Source organism: Crassostrea angulata, chromosome 7 (assembly GCF_025612915.1).
Source record: "Crassostrea angulata isolate pt1a10 chromosome 7, ASM2561291v2, whole genome shotgun sequence".
In the NCBI taxonomy this organism is placed as follows: Eukaryota; Metazoa; Mollusca; class Bivalvia; order Ostreida; family Ostreidae; genus Magallana; species Magallana angulata.
In genome coordinates, this window is record NC_069117.1 from 31,047,212 (window position 1) to 31,066,694 (window position 19,483).

General features: G+C 33.8%; 3 protein-coding genes across 6 annotated transcripts; 2 read left to right on the plus strand and 1 right to left on the minus strand.

Annotated features, from left to right (window-relative positions):
- Positions 1–248: 248 nt before the first annotated feature.
- Positions 249–17,355, minus strand: LOC128192733 (islet cell autoantigen 1-like). 4 transcript variants are annotated; one of them, XM_052865669.1, is made up of 15 exons: positions 17,241–17,355; positions 16,058–16,093; positions 15,248–15,425; positions 15,003–15,075; positions 14,652–14,775; positions 13,654–13,852; positions 12,924–13,148; positions 12,021–12,115; positions 11,601–11,669; positions 11,117–11,242; positions 10,402–10,493; positions 10,111–10,266; positions 2,758–3,027; positions 2,344–2,435; positions 249–2,193 (listed from the first exon to the last, which is right to left on the minus strand). In XM_052865669.1, exons 2-15 carry the CDS (start codon positions 16,060–16,062, stop codon positions 2,083–2,085), a joined length of 1,815 nt encoding a protein of 604 aa, XP_052721629.1. In that variant the 5' UTR covers positions 16,063–16,093; positions 17,241–17,355; the 3' UTR covers positions 249–2,082. The 4 variants fall into 4 exon arrangements, with proteins under 4 accessions (XP_052721629.1, XP_052721628.1, XP_052721630.1 ...); XM_052865668.1 differs by having other exon boundaries at positions 2,344–2,438; XM_052865670.1 differs by lacking the exon at positions 11,117–11,242 and having other exon boundaries at positions 2,344–2,438; positions 17,241–17,354.
- LOC128192729 (tripartite motif-containing protein 2-like) lies at positions 4,994–9,152 on the plus strand. The gene is made up of 2 exons (XM_052865661.1): positions 4,994–5,605; positions 6,726–9,152. The coding sequence occupies exon 2, from the start codon at positions 6,732–6,734 to the stop codon at positions 8,775–8,777; it is 2,046 nt and encodes a 681-aa protein (XP_052721621.1). The 5' UTR covers positions 4,994–5,605; positions 6,726–6,731; the 3' UTR covers positions 8,778–9,152.
- Positions 17,356–17,399: 44 nt separating the features above from the next.
- Positions 17,400–18,423, plus strand: LOC128192749 (uncharacterized). The gene has a single exon (XM_052865697.1). It carries the CDS (start codon positions 17,503–17,505, stop codon positions 18,406–18,408), a length of 906 nt encoding a protein of 301 aa, XP_052721657.1. The 5' UTR covers positions 17,400–17,502; the 3' UTR covers positions 18,409–18,423.
- The last annotated feature ends 1,060 nt before the right edge of the window (positions 18,424–19,483 follow it).

A 19,483-nucleotide genomic window follows, 5' to 3' on the forward strand; every position in this document is an offset into this window, starting at 1 on the left:
ATTATTTAATAAAAAAAAATTGGTGCATTTAGCTCTTTAATTTTAGCATTAATTTCCTGTATCTTGATGCAGAACTCTTTGTCTAAAGGAGATCAATAAAGTCTAAAAATGGCCATAACCATAAAGACCTAGCTGTGAAGTGATAAATATCACCCCTAGATTAGACCCCCCCCCCCCCCCTTTTCCCCTTTTCTACCATGGAAAAACTAGATATTCTCCGTGCGATATGAAAACAGAAAACCTCTGAATGAGTTTCTAGATTTATTTGGATTTAATATGTAGGACATCAGTATATATAACAATAGCAAAAAATAAAGAAAAAATAACATTAATAATATCACAAACAAAAGAAAATTGCCCCACAACCTACACATTGGATTTCAGGAGAAATAAATAACGTCTTTATTTTAAATAAAGCTTGAACAAAAAAATAGCATGTGAGATCTGTTAAATATAATTCACTAACAATTCAGTTATTTCAATGGAATGCATGATTTTGATAAAGATTGATAAACAATCTTTAAGGAATTGATATTCTGAATCCACTACAGTTTCAAAAGTAGTGTTGGAATACAGAGTATAATATAACCGTAAATTTAATGTAATATATTATCATTGTATAAATAAAAGTCTTGGAATACTATTGTAATACCCATAACTTTAGCATATTGTGTATAAAAAAAAAATCTCGGAATGGAATGCTATGGTAAGTTGATATTGACCAAAATGCAAATGAGAATAAAATTTTTGGGAAAGGATATACTGGTATTTTCAGAAAAATTTTACAGGCAGACACTTTCTGATTATCATAAAAAATCAAAAGCCTAGTCAATGCTAATCAAATTACTAGGAAGAAAATTAAGAGCTCAAAGCAAAGACCAATATAAAATTGAACAGTCTTTCTATTCACAATGTATGAAAGAGGATGTGTAATATAATTTTTATATTGCACTACTAAACACAGAATTTGAAAACAACAAAACACATAATTCAGATGTATTCTAAAACATCCTAACACCACACACAGTTCAAATGAAACTTCATCTTATACTCTTGAAATACAATTACATGTTTCATTGAACAACAAATTATTTTTCTTTGCTACATATCAATGAATATTGACTACTGTATCTTGCTATTTTCTATTTTTTTACAGCACAGATTTTTTTTCACCAAAATTCTTTGTTTCATATGGATCTTTTTTTGTGTAGATATGTGCATAATAATCATTTCACATTCAGTTTCATAATGATGTCAACTGCATATCCATTCATGAACTGGTCCTTCTTGGGAATATGCATATACTAGTATACTCTTCTATTAAATATCTATGTAAAAAATATCTAATAAAGTAACAACAACAAGCAATTTTTCACAATTAAGACACAGAAACTATACAGATTGAGATTAGAGATAAACTGTCAATAATAGATGATATAGAATCAATCAGATCTCAAATCACCATTTTAAATTGGGAGATTCAGCAATAAATGCCAGCCTAGCTAATATCAATTATGGGGAAAATGTAAAAAAAAAAAAAAATACATAAAAGGACTGGATTTCTAGATATCAATCTTAATTTTTTATACCCCGGTAAAGAAAAAAGGGGGTGTATAAATACACTAATACCCATATAATGATGGATTTCTCTATAATCAATAGAACATAAAACAAAACAAAAATTTTTGCACATTATTCTTTTACCTTGGACTACCGTTAACACCATTTTTTACTACCAGTACAGTAAAATTCATGTGAAATGAATTTAACAATCCAGTTACATAAATTCAGTTACGGTATATAGGAGAGAAGTCTCTTATATATTATGCACACGAAATGAAAAATGTAAACCACAATTTGAAGCATGTCATACAATAGAACATTTCTGATCAACAAATATGCCGTGCTTAGAGTGAAAATATTTGCAGACTGGTGAAAATAATAAGTCTGTCAAATGAGAGCACATCCAGTCCATACTAGTACATGTATATGATAGAATGATTAACACTGTCATGGGATGCATATATAATGACCAGAGGTTCTGAAGCCGAATCCATGGGAACAGGACATATCACAATTTTATCAAAATTGTGCGTCTGTCATGTCGTCTGATGTCTTGCCAACTGCATCAGGGTTTGATAGTGGGTCTAGATCGGCAAACAGGCTGAACCAAGCAGACATGTCCTTCTTTCCCTGAAAAAAAACGAACAAATAACATTCTTTATTTAGAGTTGTCTTTCTTTAGATCAAGGTGTAAATTATGTTATTCATTTTATAAAGAAAATGGGCAATGAGAATTGACCATGGATTCTCACTGATGGTACACTGTAGGACTATACTAACCTGCTTGTTGGATTTTGATTTAGGCAGCTGTTGCTGCGATTTGTTGACGCCTGGGGATTTAGTTGATGCCTGTGCTCCTGCCGAGGGGGCACCTGCTGAAGAAATATACAGATGAATTTCACATTAAAACCTGAATAGCATTTTATTTTACAATAATTTTTCTATTCTATTTTTTTTTTATAATATCATACCGATAACATTTTGATTAACACTGTAATGTACCATGCAATGCCATGTAATTAGTATTACTGAAATATCTCTTCTCACATTAACCATAAATCAATAAACCTCCTGCTTTATTTAAACTGATGAAAATCTAAAATACATCTATTACTGAAATATTGATAGCTCCTCTTCTTTATGTAAACTGATATTAATCTGCTATAAACCAGGGATTATCATAAACATACTTACCGGTACTACTTTGTGATAAACTCATTACTGACATCTGTTTGTTCAGGTCCAGCAGGTTGGAGGGCATGAACTCCGCCTGGTCCGTCTCCCCGGGGGTATAGGTGGTGCCGGAAGACAGAGGCATAGTTCCGAACACCGCCTGCCACTCCTTAGAAAAGTCATCTCCACCTGTGGAGGGAGCGTTCAGGATCTCGTTGAGAATTGTCAGGTCATCTTTGTCCGTGTCATCCTGACCCAGGGGGAGGTCATCGGCCAAAAGGTCAGAGATCACTGCAAGATACAAGATGAAAACATTCACCTCTCTGCTCAATGAAAATTTACCTTGCATTGTCAAATGTTTCAAGTTACAAAACAATCTTTATATACCCTGGTACCATATAACATGAATTGGAGCAGGAGTGGGAATATGAGATGGAAAAGCAAGAGAAACAATGATGGGAGAATGTGCCTTTTTACCAAAACTTTCTCATGCTACTAGCCTTGTTTATACTGAAATGGGCAAAGCAACAATTGAATCATTAATTTAAGTTAATAATCAGATGTATTACTGCCTCCATCCTTGGTCCTTCCTCCCTGCCCCATTTCAAGTTCGGGAATGCCAGGATATGTAAATACTCCTAATCAAGGGGATTCCAGGTTATGCAGATAATGATTTTGTCAATACATGTAGTTCAAAAGATAGCAAAATATCTGTCTGTCAGACTTTAATACCAAATTTACGACCAGCATATAACTGTTATTTGGTGAGGCGTTATTGATTGGAAATCTTTGACAGGACTCACTTATCATCTGTAAAGGGATTACCTGGTGAAAATCTAGCCTAGTCAAGTGGCCCTGATAAAACACAAGTTCCTCTGTCAACAGCGACTAGCCGTTAACATGTGTACAGAAAACAACATGTGGGGCCCTATAACCAGGCCAATCAAGGCACTTCACACACAGCAGGCTGTAAACCATACTATGTACATTCAAAGATATTGGTAATTCAGCCCCCCCCCCCCCCCCCCCCCCAAAAAAAAAAAAAAACCTTCACAATAAATTCTTATCAATCACATTCATATGTTTTAATTTGTTATCAAATATGATCAGAATACATGTATTTATTTAGGAAATTGTGCATGCACCAACACATCTATTTAATATGGGGTGCAAATCTTCCTCTAAGTAAGAAATCAAAATGCATACAGAGTATAACTCTTAAAATCTTTAATACTTCAAAACATAATGCGATTAATTTTTTTTTTCAATATAAAAACCGTACAGAAGCATTAAAAGAATGAAAGATCCCTATGTGTCATCTTGCAAAGACAACTGTTCATGCTTGCCTAACTCTGCTGGTGCTTGTCATTGGTTTATAATAGGTAGGAAAAGTTTAACTTTAAAGCCTTCCCGTATTTCAGAGTATTCAAACATAAAATTTCTTTAACAGTTGTCAATAGACATTTTAATTGAAATTGGTGGACGATGGTGTGCTTTCCTATGCTTTCAATGGAATATTTGTCCTCTGCATTATTGGTATGTTTTCAAAAGATTAAATACAGAACATTTGGGCGCACTTAAATCCCAAACAACAATAGTTTATACCTACATAGGGACAGATTATTCAAGGAATGGAATTGGAAACAAAATATGCTAAAACAAACCTTAGAGGGGATTGAGTTTATCCTTATTAAGTGGGTTTTTATACATCAATGTGCAAGGTTCAAATTTTAATCGCTGACTGACATGCAAATATATATAACAGGGCTTCAATATTACAAGTACTATACTTGTACTGATTTTTAGTACTCAAATCAAATTTGTATGCAATCTAAAGTTTAAGACATAACAGTGTGTTGTAATATGAATTATATTTAAATATTGTTGAAAATTTTCGATACTTAAATTTTAATAAAGATACTATAGACATTCATAATCATGGATCTTGAAAATACTACACATAAAATGTACTTCAGAATTTTCATTCTTTCTGATTATTTAAAAACAATCATGATATGTTGAGTGCTTTGCACTTCATGGTTTTTAAATCTCAAGCTGTCTGAAAATTTCTTAATGCAGTACGTATATATGACAAAAGATGTTCTTTTCTCATTCATTTTCTTTTTCCCATTTCCATTTTTGAAAAGAATGGTCTCCAAATGCAACATTAAAAAAAGTTCAATAGAAACAATTCATGCATTCAGTGAATATAACATTTTCAAACAAAAATGTTAATAAAAAGACTCCCTCTTTATTTGATATTAGAGAAAAATGAGCGCATTCCAAGCTTTCCACAGATAAAGGGTTTCATAAAAAATACATTTGACAACCGTGGCAGATAACGTAACAATATCTGAACACGGATCAATAAGCCTTTTCTGTCTCCAACACAAATGTCATTTAGGGCCATCAAACGGGGCTGATCACGACCCAATCAATTGCCCGAATAAGAACCATTCCTTCCCCCTCCTTTTAAATCGATGACAGGTTTGTTCCACCAGTCTGAACATTCTGACTCCAAGGAATTCAGAAATCAGAAGGAGTAATTTAAATGCTATAGTAAGAACATTAAGAAAAAAAAAGAGTAAATTCAATTTTAGGTAGATTTAAATGGTAGCTGCCTGGAGTACGGTAGTTTACGGATTTAGTTTGTCGGCGATCGCTGGTCTTGATCACGACGTCGTCCTAGAGCAATCGAGAGTTGTTTCAGTGGAAGCCAGTTGTCACAGTGATAGGACAACATCTATGTGGGCGATACTTTTTTCTTCCTTTGGGGGGTAGGACAGATTAGCTCATCGTCTGGGAACCCTGGGTCAATAGGAACATACCTTGACAGACAGAGCCTTTAATGTGATCATCTCACCTACAGGTAGGATTAACTCACATAGGATCAATTCCCTTTATTTATAGTAATTCAGTAAATTGTGTTCATAAAAATTTTTTTATGAAAAAATTTCTTGGGAGCATTTTTTCTCCTAAGGAAATAGGTTAAATTCAACATCATACTTTGTAGATTAGAATATGTATGTTGAATTGCCGTAGAAATAAATTAAAATAATGTTTATCTGGACATTACATGGTTCACAGTTCTTGTCTGTTTGAGTTGGGAAATCAAAACCTAGAAATATTAATTCAAATTCCTCCATCTATTTGCTCAAACCTACAATCTGCGTTGCAATACATGTATACATTTGAAATTTGGTTACCAATGAATATATATACTTAAACATTTGTTAGCACAGATATTGTTCTAAATCAAAATTAAACCTAAAACAGCACTAAAACAAACAGACCAACATTTACAGATCATGTTTAATCACCGCAGAAATATTGGAAAAACTCGATAAAGCTCTAGCCCGATAACGCAAACACCCCATATAAAACACAGGGACTCTTTAATTGCTTCGCTTGTTAGGACTCTCTAGAAATGGGAATTGACTTGGTGCAGGGGAAAAAAAATAACAGTGCCATTGTTAACAACCTCTTTGATTAAATAATCAATCTAATACCGGTATTCAAATCTATGTTGCTAATTTCAAGTCATAAAGTACAAGCTGAGCCAATAACAATTCTGGGGTTTATTGATGGAAGTTAATTTCGGGCTGAAGTCACAGCTGAATATTGTTTTCACACCAGATAAAAAAAAGATAAAGCTGTTCATTTATTGAAAATTTCAACAGGTAGTGAGGCCATTTCGTTGCTACCTAGAATACCTGTTGCATGTATACCACTAGATAAATGATCTCATATACCAGTACATGTATAGTAGATATGAATTAATATTAAAGTTTGTGCCTATATCAAAGCTGCAAATATTTTCTCTTGTGCATATCACACTTTATCTTTAAATATTTGAATTCCAAGAATAAATCACCCAGGAATAATTCATGGAAAATTGATTTTGAAAAATGAAGAAAAAAATTGATTTGGCAAAATGAAGAAAAAAATTGAGAACCAAATTTAATGACTCATAATTTTTCCATTTACAGCACAGAATGGATGTAGAGGAAACTCTTGCTGAGCTGGTAGAATCAAACTTCCTGAAGTGTTCCAGCTGTTGCCATGACTACCAGAATCCTCGACTGCTGCCATGTCTTCATAGTCTGTGTGCAGAGTGCATTCAGAAACTTCCACACCAAATAAGCTCTCAGTCAGAAAACCAGGAATCTAAAGATAACATTCCAAATGGAAAAGTGCTGGAGCAGTTTGCCTGTCCGATCTGCCTGTCTTCCATATTTCTCCCAGATGGAGGAGAGAGTGCTTTTCAAAGCAATGCATTTCTATTTGACTTGTGTAAACTTTATAAGTACAAACATGATTCTGGCAGACACTGTGACTACTGCCAGTATGCAGGTAAAACTGTGGATGCTGTGTCCTTGTGTCTGAACTGTCATGATGACATGTGCGGGAATTGTCATGAAGCTCATCAGAAGACAAAGATTACAAGGACCCACCAAGTTGTGCCATATGAGCAGGTTAAAAATGGTCTCTATGATCATGACATCAGACAAAACCAGAAACTGAAGTGTGAGGAACATGAAGATAGTTACCTAACATCTTTCTGCACTGACTGTGAAATGCTTCTTTGCCCGGAGTGCCAAACGTCTGCACATGTTAGTCACAATATTGTTGACTTTGAAAATGCATTGCCAAAATATTCTAAACAAATCAAAGGGCTGATTTCCAGCATCAAGACTCGTCTTCCTTCCATACAGAACTACTGTGAATTTCTAGAGAAGTACTCTGAGAATCTGGATCAGACTAAGGAACAGTTACTGACAGACACCCAATCACAGGCAGAGAGCCTCCACCGAATGATTGACGAGTGCAAGGACAAGCTCCAGCAGGAGATCAAAGAGTCGTGTGAAGCGGAGATGAATCAAGCCAAAGAAAAGCTGAAGAATCTACAGATTGCCTCTACCTCTCTTCATAACAATGCTCATTTTCTGAACCAGCTAATGGCTCACGGAAAGCCGGAGGAAGTTCTGGTCATGCACCGAGAAATCACATCCAGACTCACTCAACTCATCAAAATGCAAATGGATGGTCTAACTGCTAAACTCAGGATTGGGTTCATTCCAGGTGCCAATACGGAGCAGAATGTCCAGACCTTGCTAGGCAAGCTCTCAAATGACATGATTCCTGTTGGCAAAAGTGAGTCAAATCAGTTAGCTGGGAGTGAGTTAAGAATAACCTCAGTTTTACCCAATGTCAAGAGCACACCAGAGTTTCTACTTTCCTTTGATTCTGAAGGAACTGATGAGAGCCGGGATATCTGGCCAACTGGGATGGCTATCACAAAGAAAGACAATGTTGTCATAGTGGATCGAGACAACAAAAAGATCAAGGTCTTCGACTCGGTAGGGAAACTACTGAAAGAGTTCACAGGACAAAATGACAACAAAATAGGAATTCCATTTGATGTCACAGTTCTTGAAAATGATACAATTGCCTTAACAGACTATGAGAAAGAAAATGTCAAAGTCTTTACCCAAGAAGGAAACCACCTTCTCACTATATCAGGATTCTTTAAGCATCCTCGCGGGATTACAACAAACAGCAAAGGGGAAATTCTGGTAGTTGACTGTCGACAACAGAGGATCACAGTTCATGATCCCAAAAATGGGAACTTGATCAAAACAATAGATGGCCTGGACAAGAAAGGAAACCGAATTCTGGTAGACCCTTACTACATCACCACCACTCATGAAGACAACATCTTAGTTACCGACACTGCCGCTCCAAATATTAAAGTTTTCAACATGGAAGGTCGATTGATTGCAGAGTATGGAACCTATGGCGTCAAAGAGCAGCAGATTTTGCAGCCATTTGGGATTTGTGTGGACGACTATGGGTATATCTTTGTTGCAGACAATCAAAATCATCGCATCCATCTTCTGAATCCTGATGGAAAACTCAACAAATTTTTACTGACCAAGAGTAACAGTATATGGCACCCCATGGCTGTTAATATATCGAAGAAGGGATTTTTCCTGGTGTCAGAGGCATTAGGAAAAGTTAGACTTTACAAGTATTTATAGTGAACTTTTGGACTGTTTTCCCCCAAAATATGTACACGCATTTAGTATGAACTGTTTAACTAAACTTTATTCCACAGAAAGCTTCCTGGATTTAGAGAACAAAAGTACATGTATAAAGAACTTGATATTACTGAACATAAAAAATATGTAGATGGATTTATCTCACATGATTTTTGAAATCTTTTGTTTTTATTTAAAAGTCACTCGATTTAATCTACTAAAAAGTAACAGGTGCAAATTTTTTATCAATTTTTTCTGCTGATTAATATACATTGAACTGTTACATGAAATTCACATTCAATGCACTGTTATCAATTAATGCTTGACACTTTTTATACACTTTTCCACCCATGCAATAAATGACCAGAAATGTTACACAGCTGTATTTATCATCTTATATCTTTGTCGATTTCCTTTCAATACCACACTGTAGTAAATATTTGCATGTTGGAAGAGTGTTTTTTTTTTGGGAGGAAGATTAACAGAAAGACACAAAATGAACCGTATATGTTAACTTTCTTACAATCAGATTAAAATTCCAAAATTCTTCCAAGATTTATATCACATATATGAAATGAAGTTTGGCAAATCATATTTCATACCCCAAAACCAGATGAATATGCCTATGACTAGCTGCAGAACTGTAGCTCTCCAGGAAAAAAAATATTGACAGACCGGAGAGCTACAGGGCCACCCATTGAAAAAATTGTATATTTATTGTGCAGAAAAACGTGCGCTAGTTTTGGACTGATTTACCTTATTTATACGCAAATTCTGTGAAAACAATTAGTACCATTAAATTTTTTCATGCAATATACTACTGATATCGTCCCTTCACTTGCCTTGGATAGCCTTTTAAACACCATCACCAGTCCCGTAAATTTATGTCGTGCACTTTGTTTACATGTAAAAATGGCGACTCTCGATCTTGATGTAAATTCAACATACTTGATTTTCCGAGGTCGGTAGCGTGTTTCGGAGAAAGTCTGGGGCAAATAAAGAGGCGATCTCAGTAGTAAATTGCATGAAGAATTTAATGGTACTAATTGTTTTCACAGAATTTGCATATAAATACGGTAAATCAGTCCAAAACTTACTGCACGTATTTCTGCGCAATAAATATACAATTTTTTCAATGGGTGGCCCTGTAGCTCTCCGGTCTGTCAATTTCTTTTTCCCGGAGAGCTACAGTTCTGCAGCTAGCCTATGACATACATGTACTAGTATTGTATACCAGCATCAAATAGATCAGTGCACTAGATGGATTTGAAAAATGAACCATGAATTATATAAAATATTCTGTCATCCTTGTTTTTATTTATAATACTCCTACCTTTCTCTGACTTGGCTCCAGGCAGTGGTTCACTCATTTTGAAGGCTCCAGAGAAATCAAAATCCTCCTCTGTTAATTCTTTAGAGTCCTCTCCCATTCCAATAAATGGTGCAGGGTCCTTAGCATTGTCTTCAAGGTTATTTGAATTATTTTCATCTACAATTCATCAAAAAATGAAAGAATTTATTTCTTTGGGTTAAATTGTTCATCTTAGTGTATTTTAAAACAAATGTAATTTCAAATAAACATTTATTTCTTGCCCCTCCTGTCAATTTCACAACTTACCGGTACTTTCTGAGGTTATATCATACAAGTTTGACAAACTGTCATTCTTGATATCAGCATTCTCCGTCTCTCCTTCATCTTCATCAAATGCTATCAATCTAAAAAAGAAATCAACTCTGTTTGAAAACAGGTACCTCCAAGAAGAAGCATTTATACCCAAATATTTTGAAATGTTTTCTGAAATGATTTTAAAACCATTTTATTATTAGTTTAAAAATAGATGGCAGTTTTGGTACATTTTATGAAGAATTTTTGTCAGAAATAAAATACATGTATTTTGACTTCTATCAAACAAAGTAAAATATTAGTAGGAATAGTTTTTGTAACTGCGAAAAAACTCAACACTACAAAATAAAAACATATTGACTATAATAAAATCAACAAGAAGAAAAGAAACATCAGACTTATAAGACACAAAACACAATGAAGTCCTTTGATTTATATCCGTTTTAAACTCAGAATCCTGTTAGAAGTGCTGGGAGAGAACATAATGTGTAACTGACAAAATACTACATTCGCAGAAGTGTTGACCATGAAGATTAATCTCCCATGTTATGAAAAGGAATTTTTAAAAGGTGCATGATAATTCAAAAGTAAGAGCTAGCTGTCTTAAAAGTGTGAGGAGAACAGCCACTGATTACACTGTTAATTTGAAAATCTACCACAGTGACTCTTGGTTAAACGGTTACTAAATAAAGAACACACTTGGCCCAGGCGATACCTATTCTCTTCACAAGGTTCAGCAGCCTGGCTTTGTAAAGGGACATTAATCTTCTCAGTGTGACTTTTTAGGTGTGACTCTTTCTCCTCTTGCTCAAAACGACCACATTTTGGACATATACCCTCACTTAAAGAAGTATAACATCCATTTCATTTTTCTGAGATAGCCCTATATCTAACTAATTAGTACATCCTTAAAAAAGATTTCCATCTGCTAAACTTGTTCATTACAACTAGAATTTGAGTACATGTATATGGTTTAAATTTTGTCAAATGCAACTTGAATTCACTACAAGCACTTTATCTGTACATGTAGGTGTAAATTTCTGTCAAATAGGTTTAAAAGCAACATGGAAAGCATTGTCAAAACCCACAGATTTTTCTATTCATTACCAGGTGCTTTACTTTCACAGGATAGAAAACCCGTGGGTTCTGATGATGCATAGAAAGCTTGTAATTAACACACTCCAAGTGAATACAATTACCTATCATCCTCTGGGACTTCTCTCTGACCCGAGGGATCTCTAGGCCCTTTACCCTTACACCCGTCACAGCTTAATCAAAACACAGACACAAAACAACATATAACTACAAAATATCTACACATCTCAAAAATCAAAATTATATATATACAGGAGATAAAATCTACTCATGCAATGAAATTAAATAAAATATCTATCAATTAGAGATTGAAAAAATAAATTTTTCATAATATGTACTACATGTATTTAAAAATTATTCTTATTAAAAACCAAAAAGATGAGAAGAAAACAAAAATTTCAACTTGCTGGGAAAAACTCTATAACCTATTGTGCTCTCTCTTTATTAACCATACTTGATAAATGTAACCATAGACAATACACAATGAATTACAGGCATGCAACTTAACCCTGCAAGCCACTTACTTGCTTGGATCAAAATCATCGTCATCGATGTCTTTTTCTGCTGGTTCTGATTTAGAGGTTTCCTCGGACAGCTTTTTGCTAGGCTCTGCAAGTTCCTGTGAAAAACAAATACAAATACAAGATATTCTAACAAGACATATGGTAGGTATATTCACTATATAACTCAACAGTCAGTAATTGAAAAATTAGTTCATCTGGAAAAATATTGACTGGTCAATTTTCCTCAAATATTGACTATACTCTGCCCCGAGTTTTTGCTTCCACCACTTTTTGCTTGATATTTCAATAATAGTAAATACCTTTGTGCTCAAACTACGTTCATCCACTAATATAAAAAATGTCCAGATTATCTGTTTTGAAACGCCCCCTCTACCGCTTCAGGTTTCAATACACATCTCAAAATTGAAAGTCTACAGAGATTTTGCATTGCATCAGCCATTAATAAGCCCGGATGATAACGTTAAAAAAATGCGCGATGTATTCTGAGTGTATTCCGAATGGAGAAAAGATGTAAACATTACCCATTACCCATTATAAATCTCCGTAAGAAAATTGTTTTCGTTCCTGTGAAATTTTATGAGTGAAAAAGGATAATTGTTCAATGAAGATATCTTGGATATATTCCTTTTCATCAATTTCAATTGTATTTCTTTCACAGGTATGTGTATTTTTAATAAAAATCATCAAAAATTGATGGAAGCAATAACTTGTGACAGACTATAGCTTAGATTAATATCAAGAGGATATTCCAACAATTACAATAAATTGCTCCTGATTCGTAGATTCATTGACAGTGACTTTATAAAACCTTTGTTTCTCCAAAACAAGGTGAATTCATAATAGGAAATAAGTTCACGTATATTTCAGTGTTAAACTTTGATTGATGAACTCCTTAAAGCTTACTTTGATAATGTTGAACTCATAATATTGGTATCCTTTAAAGCTTTCTGCCACTGCTGTCATGGTGCGAGAAGTTTTCTCCCAGAAGTGGAGGAGGGTGGATTGATAATTAGCTAGAACGTGAGAGAACATGTTACATCGGGAGGCAGCTAGGAGGTCCACCTTCTGCATGACGTCCAACTTCAGCTTGTCAAACTTCGCCTTCGTCTTCCTCACTTGGGCCTGGACCTAAAGAAAGATGGAGAATGCTTTCAGATCAAGTGTACCGCATATCATAAAAAGCTGATACAATGATAAAAGAAGGTTTTATATGACTTGGAGAAGCAAAGCATTTATTAATAAAATGATGTATTTCTCACTGATGGTTCTATAACTGATTACAACATGCCTTTCTTCTCTGTGATATCATTTTATAATGTAGGATGTAATGTCATAAGTTCATATGCATCATCATTTGTTACAAAGAGCATCATTTTAAAGAAAAGTTTTCAAAGAATACCAGTAAATTCATCAAAAATACAAATTCTAACAACTCTGTTCATTTACAGACACATGTTACATGTTAAAAGTATTTTCACCCATGTATTCATAGTCATATAAGTTCTAAAGGCTTTTGTCTAGCAGAGTATGTAATTATTTCCTCTTTTTACCTTTCATTTCTTTAATGGGAAATATAATCAAAGTTCAAGGTATATGCTCAAAAAGATTACATAATTATGAACCCTGAACCTACTTTTCTAAATTTTTCTAGTTGTTTATATGTATCGGGATCGAGTTCCTCTGAGACATTTTTCATCCATAACAGAGCCCCTCTGTACTCGGTGCGCGCCGCCTCCATTCTGTTTATAGTCATCAGCGTATCAGATATGGCACGGTATCGGAACGTCTCCACTTCTTGGTACAAGCGCACTAGAGGCACTCTTAGTGACAGCCTGCGATGACAGTTTCAAAAGAACATATTAAAAATAAGTTGATAAATGGGTGAGAGCCTGCTATGACACTTGCAAATTATAAAGAAACATGCATTGTTAATATTTTTCTCCTAACCTCAAACAGGTGGGTTTTCAAAAACATTAATGCTATAGAAATCCACTTAATCTCAAATCAGTTCCTTAATTATCATTGAACCCTGATCTTATTTCAAAATGATATCTCATAAGGAAGTTATGATCATGCATATTAAGAAGCACTCAGTTTATATAATCCATTCTGGTTATCTTCATTGATATTCCTTGAAGTGATAAATAAATGTAAAAATATATATATATACATTTAGTTCAGTAACCTAGTCATCTTTTGGAACACAGGTACATGTGTCTTGCTGAAATTTTAACTTCCGCAGGTATAGTTTACATTCTTTTATTGTTTTTATTTTATCAAAATTTTCTTCTTTCAAAGAGTGCCTTGTTGAACAATGGATTTATTATTTGTGCAAACAATTTCATATGAATTGTTTGGTAGATTCTGTATGTCCTCCAATTTTATCATGTAGTTAAGCATACCATATTTTCAAAATAATGTTAAGTCCATGTTTATGCAATATCAGATACATGTATACGCATAACTTTTATGGAAAAAAAAATGTAATTTTTTCTGGATTATAACACTCAGTTTTAAAACTATAAAGTATAAACATTCTTTATGCCAAGAACCATAAGGGGTTCTAATGTTTGAGTTCATCACAATATTAATGCCCTTCAACTCCAGTTGTAATTATCTGTGAAATGGTACCTTTGTTGAGCCGAAAAGCTTTGAGATTTTCCCACGGCAGCCATCATCTTCCCTGCTCGTGTCTTGTCTAGGTTACTCTGAGATTTCAGGAATCTTCCTGTGGCATTCTCGTCTTGTGACAAAACTAACAACAAACATCATGAGATCATAAGTAAAACCCTATCTATTCATTTCAAGAATTCATCTCACTCCTATTGACCACCTACTGAAAAATATTGGCCGTTATTGTTCTCATCAAATGATATGACTGCAACACAATTTAATTCTAGAGTACCGGTAAATCTTGTGAGACTACTGGGAAATAAGATTATCTGATATCTGGTACAAGTATTTGAATATCTGATTACATACCACAGAGCCTGTCCTGATATTTTTCAAGAACCCTTAATAAACCCATGGAGGATTTCTGGATTGCTCTGAATACCTACAACATTTAAAAAAGAAAACCAAGTAATAATTGCCATGCATTGCCAGGCCTTACAAGCCATATAAACACACTGACAGTCTATCTTACAATTTCATTTCTAAGCATAAACAAATGACATCAACTCAAGTAAAGTCTGACTGGATTTGTCTGTGGCTGCATGGTTACTGACCTCTAACTTGGAATCCAGCTCCGAGTCTGACGCCACCACATGCTCATCTTCCTTCTTGCCCAGCTTCTGCATGACTGCCTGCTTTGTGGTCCAGAAGGTCTCCTTCATCTTGTGGAGGGTGGAGGTTTCCGTCCTCTCCACCCATTTATCGTAACTGGGCCCCGAATAGCCCTGGGTCCTAGAATATCCACATGGATAAATTTAAAATTGCTACATTCTTTTTGTTTGAATACCAATACCGGTAGTTATTATACATGTATCAACAATTTTTGCAGATAAATTTCGTTCATATTAATATCTGATATATTGACCAAATTTTAAAGTGATTCCTAAGGCTTTCAAATTGAGGAAATGGTCAAATAAATACATGTGTCTGTTAAATTTTATTCTTTTTTCATTAAAAAAAATACAGCCAAACTTCATTATCTCAAACTAGATGGGACTTTTTAAAAACTTAGAGATATCCAAGTATTGGAGATATCAAGGGTTAGATAATTAAAAAGTGTTTGGGACTTATAAATCACTCAACATATCCATTGTATTTGAGATATCGTTGTTTGAGATATCAAAGTTCAACTGTAAACAGGTATTCTATATATCTAGACCCTACTGTTGTGAGGGATTGGGGAGGGGGTTTTGGTGTGTGTCTTTGTGTTTTGTACTGTGTTAACACAAATTTATATTGCTAGTGATTTTTTTTTGTTTCATATCCTTCAAAAAACATTATGATGAATTGCTATCATTGTATCTCATATACCACTGTTATATGGTTGGAGAGAATTTAAAACAATGAATGTGAAAGATACTTACGTCATTTTTGACAGACTTAGAGTTTTTGGAGTTTCTCTGAAAAAAAAAGAGAATGAGAACAGTAATTAAATAATACATGTACATATATATGATTACATATCACATAAATACTATACTTTACAATATAATAAGCCTTGATCATCAAGTCTTAATAATAAACAGAACAGGATTGTAAGAAAACTGAACAAATTGATAACTTGGATATGGTTGAAATTGCATTGACCTGGTGTTTTGAAAAATTATAAGACTAATGCAAAATCCCCAGTGTACCTGTAATCAGTTTTGTATCTTCAAGCCTGGGCAAAACCTAAACAATCAGCTGATACCAGGGTTGACAGCAAAACAGTGTGATATTGTATATATATACAGTTGAACTTCGATATCTCGAACACCGATATCTCGAATACAATGGATATGTCAAAGTGATTTTTAAGTCCCAGCCACTTATTTTTTAAGTATTTTACCCTCGATATCTCGAATACTCAGGTATCTCGAATTTTTAAATAGTCCCATCTAGTTTGAGATAACGAAGTTTAATTGACTGTATAACATATAGAATTAAGCCTAAAATATATCATTTGAAGTAACAGGCGAGGTTTCCATTTCAATCAAAAATTCAAAATCAAAATTTTTATTTTTTGCACTTTAGATTTATATCCTTATCCTATTTGGGCTATTATGTACTGTACTGACTATCATATTTGGGCTATTCATCCCAACATGTTGCATGTCAAGAACAGCCTGTCAGGGCATCTTATTTGCAAATGGCTAATGCCCTCTGGGTTTTATTAAACATTATAGAACGCATAAAAAATTCTACACATATCACTATAAAAATACGATATTTTTGTCATCAAAGTATTTTCTTTGTTTTGATTTAAATGTTAAACAAAACAGCACACAAGAATAGAATGAAAACATACATATTTTCATATCAGACATTGTTTTGAGTAAAAATAGATTGTTTCAATCATACAAACATGTTTTTTAAAAACTGCAACAAAAAATCCTTACAATTTATTTTCATATTATTACACAAAACTATGAAAAAGGTAAATTTGTTTGACGTTGCAGGAATGATATGCAAACAGAATTAAATCGTTAATTGTTCAATAAATAATCGATTCATTTTCGTAGATAATTCAACTACTTTCTCATTTAATGTTTAAATTTAAATACATACCTTATTTAGTAGGAAAAATTGAAAATACTACACAATTTGGGAGAAATATTTCCAATAATTTATCCGCATCATCTGCATTCGTCCATGTTTACAACGAAGCCGATTTCGATGACTTCCGGAAATCTACGAACAATTATCTGAAGACCAAACCCGATGAAATTGTCATGGGGATAATTCGAGAAAATTCGGTTTGTATTCATATTGCCGAACTAAGCTGTAAACCTGCTTGACAATAGCCCTTAGAGGTTTTCAGGTATTCGAAATGCATTACAAGGTTAAACATTTAATGATTTATGTAAGTATGGGTGCTGATATACCGGACATTTTGTATCACCCACTAACAAAAGTTACAAAGTCAGATGATTGTAAAAATATTGATGAAGAAAGTCAAACGTTGGTCAAAATTGGTCATATATCAACCGTGGAAAATTCATTACACACTTTAAGCAATGAGACATATGTCGAGAAATGGACAGAATCTTCGCCTGAAGTAAAAGAACCAGATTACAAATACTTCTCATGCAGATTGGAATTGGATGCACACTTAGCTTCGTGTCTCATGTGTGATTTCAAACTCTTTCCAATTTTCCGGAAAAGATTATTCAATTATGTGAAGAAAAACTATACTTTTCAATACGTTGGGGTGAATTTTGGAAATAGTGTAGAAGAACAACAAGTAACTGCAGCAAATAGAAAAGATGGAAGAAAAATTCCAATTGATTATGTGATAGAAATTATTCCAATTTATCCTAAACAAAAAGTGGATTATGCATGGACGTATCGGATAGGGGGACAAATGGTCAAGAAGATGCTGTTAGAAGAAGCGTTTGCTTGGTTTTCAACATTAGGTGGAGCATATTCTTCCCTTGGCGACCATTTTTCAAGTTTTGCGGAACACGCAGGGAAGATAGCAATGAAGCAGCTGAAGATAGCCAATGAAGAAGGGGATCCTATAATGGCATGCAAAGCAAAGCTTTTCTTTGCTCAGAGTTTAATGCAAAGAGGTTATATAATAGAATCTGGGAGAATATTTAAAGCTCAAAGTATATTTGCTAAAACAATGATTGTGCCAGACTCGAAACTATTGACTATGTGCCGAGCATTAAGAAAGCGCTGGAAATATATTCGCAGTAATGTTAATAAACATGTACATGTATTGGAAAATTGATTATTTTGGTTAATAAAAGTTATATTTTATTGAGTAAACGTGTGGTATCTTTAATTTTTATGTTAAAAAACAAAAAAATAAACACTTTATTGGGATACGTACCTGGTAATGTCTCCGCAATTTACAGTTGAACTTTAGTATCTTGTAGGTACCAGTGACAATCAACAAGTATTTGTTATTAACATAAATCATTGAACATGAATCTGAATTTATTTGATTACAGGTAGTTTATATTATGCTTTAAGATTATAAAAAATTAAAAATTTCTTTTCTGCAAGTGTGAAGTGTGAACACATAAGCCACATTTAAATAGCAGGTTATGTAAATTTTTCTGCAATGACCATGCACATTGTCATAATCTGCATGAATCATAAATAAAAATCATTTCAATGTTCATATTTACATTTTCCTTTTAGCAAATTATTAAATTGATTATAAAATGTAAGTATAAAATTAATTATTGTTAACAGCAGTACATTAGATAAAAGAAATTGCCAAATTGTCTGCAGTGGGAATTTTAATCTGACATCATCATGATTATTTCATGCAGTTCATAATTTTTCTTAGGATGCTGAAAGATGTTTTAACTGAATATAAATAAACTGGTTATTAAGGGGTCATGTAGAATTCAGTAACTTCTGTTAGTTTATATATATACAATTAATTTCCATGAGAAATAAAGGGGATCATACATAGTGGTATTAATATTTTGTACCCTGTTATTTTTACCTTATAAGTTGCAAACATGATATGTTTCTTTGAGGTACTAGTAATGAAATTTATCATGATCATGTTTTTATAAGAATCCATCATTGGTAAGAACAGTACAGTGAGATTAAAGTAATAGATTTAATTCTATAAGCTCGCCAAGACGAAGTCAGGGTGGCTTATGCTAAACCGCCGGTGTCAGCGTTGGCATTTGTACCAGGTTAAAGTTTTTGGAGTAGTTCCTGTTTCTATAACTTATATCGTATTTTCAGCAACTTGTACTGATGATATATTGTGCATCTGCATGGGCATACTTGTATTGACTTAACAAACTTGGATGCTGAATTTGGGACATACATTTCAGATG